The sequence below is a fragment of the Rosa chinensis genome, chromosome 3 (genome assembly GCF_002994745.2).
Source record: "Rosa chinensis cultivar Old Blush chromosome 3, RchiOBHm-V2, whole genome shotgun sequence".
In the NCBI taxonomy this organism is placed as follows: domain Eukaryota; kingdom Viridiplantae; phylum Streptophyta; class Magnoliopsida; order Rosales; family Rosaceae; genus Rosa; species Rosa chinensis.
In genome coordinates this window covers 29,451,143-29,454,404 of record NC_037090.1, presented here as the reverse complement: position 1 = coordinate 29,454,404, position 3,262 = coordinate 29,451,143, and the positions used below count along the sequence as shown (strand labels likewise).

The 3,262-nt window shown below is 37.2% G+C and overlaps 1 protein-coding gene across 1 annotated transcript; it reads left to right on the top strand.

Annotated features, from left to right (window-relative positions):
* LOC112193475 (xylan glycosyltransferase MUCI21) lies at nucleotides 1-3,262 on the top strand. Its single transcript, XM_024333641.2, has 3 exons — nucleotides 1-336; nucleotides 434-520; nucleotides 1,837-3,262. The coding sequence occupies exons 1-3, from the start codon at nucleotides 126-128 to the stop codon at nucleotides 3,099-3,101; spliced, it is 1,563 nt and encodes a 520-aa protein (XP_024189409.1). The 5' UTR covers nucleotides 1-125; the 3' UTR covers nucleotides 3,102-3,262.

Sequence of the window (3,262 nt, the reverse complement as noted above, 5' to 3'; positions counted from 1 at the left end):
TGTTATGTACGTCTTTCTGTTTCCTTTAAGTTTGGCGTTGAAGCTGGCTTAACATCAAAGGCTGAACCCAGAAATCTGAAAACAGTAGATAAGAAAAACTACAAGCCTTCTGCAAAAGAAATTAAATGGTATACCACCAGCGCAGGAAAGGCGAAAAGCCTACCGAGGATGAAGATGAGGAGGGTCAGAGTCTTGCAATGGAGTGTGCGAGCTCTGGTTACTACAAAAGATCAAGGCCCAAGCTTCTCACCTTTCTCTTCATCTCTCTTCTCTCTTGTGGCTTCATATTAGTCCCTCATCTGATATTTTCCTCTGTCACCACTTTCTCTCTTTCACGTAAGTTCTTCTCTCCCAGCTGGTTTTCCCATATTTATTAGCTACGAAGTGTACGTTTTATCTGTTTATAAATATGTAGCTTTCTGTGTTTTTGTAGAATCACCGCAAGTAGAAAACGAAGGCCCTATTACTGCTGCTGCTGTTATAGACCCAAAGGCTCCCTTCTATTCTTCAGTCAATAATGGTTTGTGCTTTCTGCTTCTCTTCTGGCTTTCTCTTTAGATTGTTTCTGCTGTAAGTTATTACGTACCTTTCAAAGTTTCATCAATCCAGTACTATTATACTTATTTATCTAATAAACAAAAGAGTATTGATCGGACAAAAAGAAAAAAAGAAAAAACAATATTGTTATAAATTTGAAGGAGAAATTTAGTTTCATCAACGTCATCGTTTTCTCATGGCCCCAGCGCAGTTAGCTGCGGTCTAGCCTCGAGCCTAGACTATTAAACCTATCAAAGTAGACTAATAATTAGTTGGTGGATGGTTGGATACTAATAAACATTGTCACTTTGATACTTTGATTGCAGGCTCATGTCTGGATCAAAGACTTGATCCCATATGATCCACGGTCACCTTGGCAGCCCAACTAATTTATGGCTAATATCCTTTTTGTTTTGTTTTATAGCTAAAATGTTCATATGATTCTCAAAAAAAAAAAAAAAAAAAAAGGTCATATGATTTCATTTGATTTATCAAAAAACTCATGAAGTCCTATGTGTCAACTCGACCTGACCTCTTCATCGGTCAACGAATTCCTTGAAGACCAAGTTTGTTCTACGACTTTACTTCTGGGGGTTGACCAAAAATAGAAACTAAACAAATATGAAAATATAGCTCTGTGGTATGCGCGCAGGTGCTTTGCTTTGGGTGATCGAAGTTTATAAGACCGAATTGCCTGAAATTGAAATTTTGTTTTTCTTCTTGATCTTCTTTTACAGTTCTCCAGCAAAGCTAGGGATTTAGTTTCTGAGACAAGCTAGTGTACTGGTGGGTATGAGATACCCTCATTTACAACTATTTGAACAAAAATTTACAAGTATTTGAACCAAAATTACAACATTGAGAACAAAAGTTACCATATTCATTTACACTATTTACATATAATTAAACAAAAATTACAACATTGACAACGAATTTGTTCAAAAACTTGTAAAAATGTCGTAAGAGGTGTAATTACCATTATTAGAACTAAAATTACAACATTGACAACAAATTTGTTCAAAAACTTGTAAAATGTCGTAAGATGTGTAATTACCATTATTAGAACTAAGATTACACAAAGTAGGACTCAAATTACAACTTTGACAACAAAATTTGTTCTCACTTTTGTAAATGTGGGTATCAGATACCCACCACTACACTAGAATTTCCCTTAGTTTCTACTAAATCTCATACACTTCTTGTTTTTGTTTTTCAATCTCTCACAACTAGTTGTGTCTTCTTATGTGTTCAAATAAATTACACTAATTAGTTGTAATTAAATTGTCTGTGTTACTGCAGGAGCTATATGTTGTGATAGAAGCAGTATCCGTTCAGATGTTTGTACCATGAAAGGGGATGTAAGAACACACTCGCCTTCCTCTTCTATCTTCGTCTACGAATCGCAAGACGAAGCAGTGAAGAATGAGGAGGATCTCCAACACGAAAAGATCAGACCATACACCAGAAAATGGGAAACAAATATTATGGACACCATTGATGAGTTGGATCTCATTGCAAAGAAAAACACTCTGATCATGAACCATCATAAATGTGATGTCCAACATGATGTTCCAGCAGTGTTTTTCTCAACCGGGGGCTACACCGGCAACGTCTACCATGAATTTAATGATGGGATAATGCCACTGTACATTACTTCCCAACATTTCAACAAGAAGGTTGTGTTCGTCATTCTTGAATTTCACAATTGGTGGGTCATGAAATATTCAGACATTCTTTCCCATCTCTCAGATTATCCCTTAATAGATTTCCGTACTGATAAGAGAGTTCATTGCTTCCCTGAAGCCATTGTCGGTTTGAAAATTCACGATGAGCTGACTGTGGATTCTTCATTGATGGAAAGGAATGCGAGCATAGTCGAGTTTCGAAATCTCCTAGACAGAGCTTACCGGCCTCAGATCAGAAGTCTAATGTATGAACATGCAAAGCTTTCTGTTGTTCCCAAGTTGAAAAAACCATCAAGAATCAGGAGAAAAGTGCAAGAGCATCCATTTAATAAGCCGAAGTTGGTTATTATATCTCGAAATGGATCAAGGGCAATAACAAATGAGAATTTTCTGGTGAAAATGGCTGAGAAAGTCGGGTTTCAAGTCCAAGTTTTGAGGCCAGATAGCCGGACAATGTTAGCAGAGATTTATTGGGCTCTAAATTCGAGTGACGTCATGATTGGGGTTCATGGGGCTGCCATGACACATTTTCTGTTCATGAAGCCTGGTTCTGTGTTCATTCAAATCATTCCTCTCGGAACTGAATGGGCAGCAGAGGCATATTATGGAGAACCTGCAAAGAAGCTTGGGTTGAAGTACATTGGATACCAAATCCTTACGAAAGAGAGCTCATTATATGACAAGTATGATAAGGATGATCCTGTTCTTAAAGATCCAAGGAGTGTAACCAGAAAGGGATGGCAATACACAAAGATGATCTATCTTGAGGATCAGACAGTAAGACTACACCTCCCAAGATTTCGGAAGCAGTTGGTTGGCGCTTTTGATTACACCATTGATAGATTGAATCAGCAGGGTCCTAATATTCAGTCACATTGATGTCATTGATATCATATGGTATTTTCTTTCCTTGCATCACTAGACGTTGTAGATGGCACAAAGTGAACTAGGAAGAGTTGTATGTATAAAGTCAACAAATTGATGAACAATATATACAAGACCCTGTAAAATATAAAAGGATTAGAAAATGATTTCTCTGC

What these genes read in the sequence shown, in the direction of transcription:
- LOC112193475 (XM_024333641.2), top strand. Translation starts at nt 126, where the DNA reads ATGGTATACCACCAGCGCAGGAAAGGCGAAAAGCCTACCGAGGATGAA. An exon ending in CACCACTTTCTCTCTTTCAC is followed by an intron (nt 337 to 433) that starts GTAAGTTCTTCT and finishes GTGTTTTTGTAG; the next exon opens with AATCACCGCAAGTAGAAAAC. An exon ending in CTATTCTTCAGTCAATAATG is followed by an intron (nt 521 to 1,836) that starts GTTTGTGCTTTC and finishes GTGTTACTGCAG; the next exon opens with GAGCTATATGTTGTGATAGA.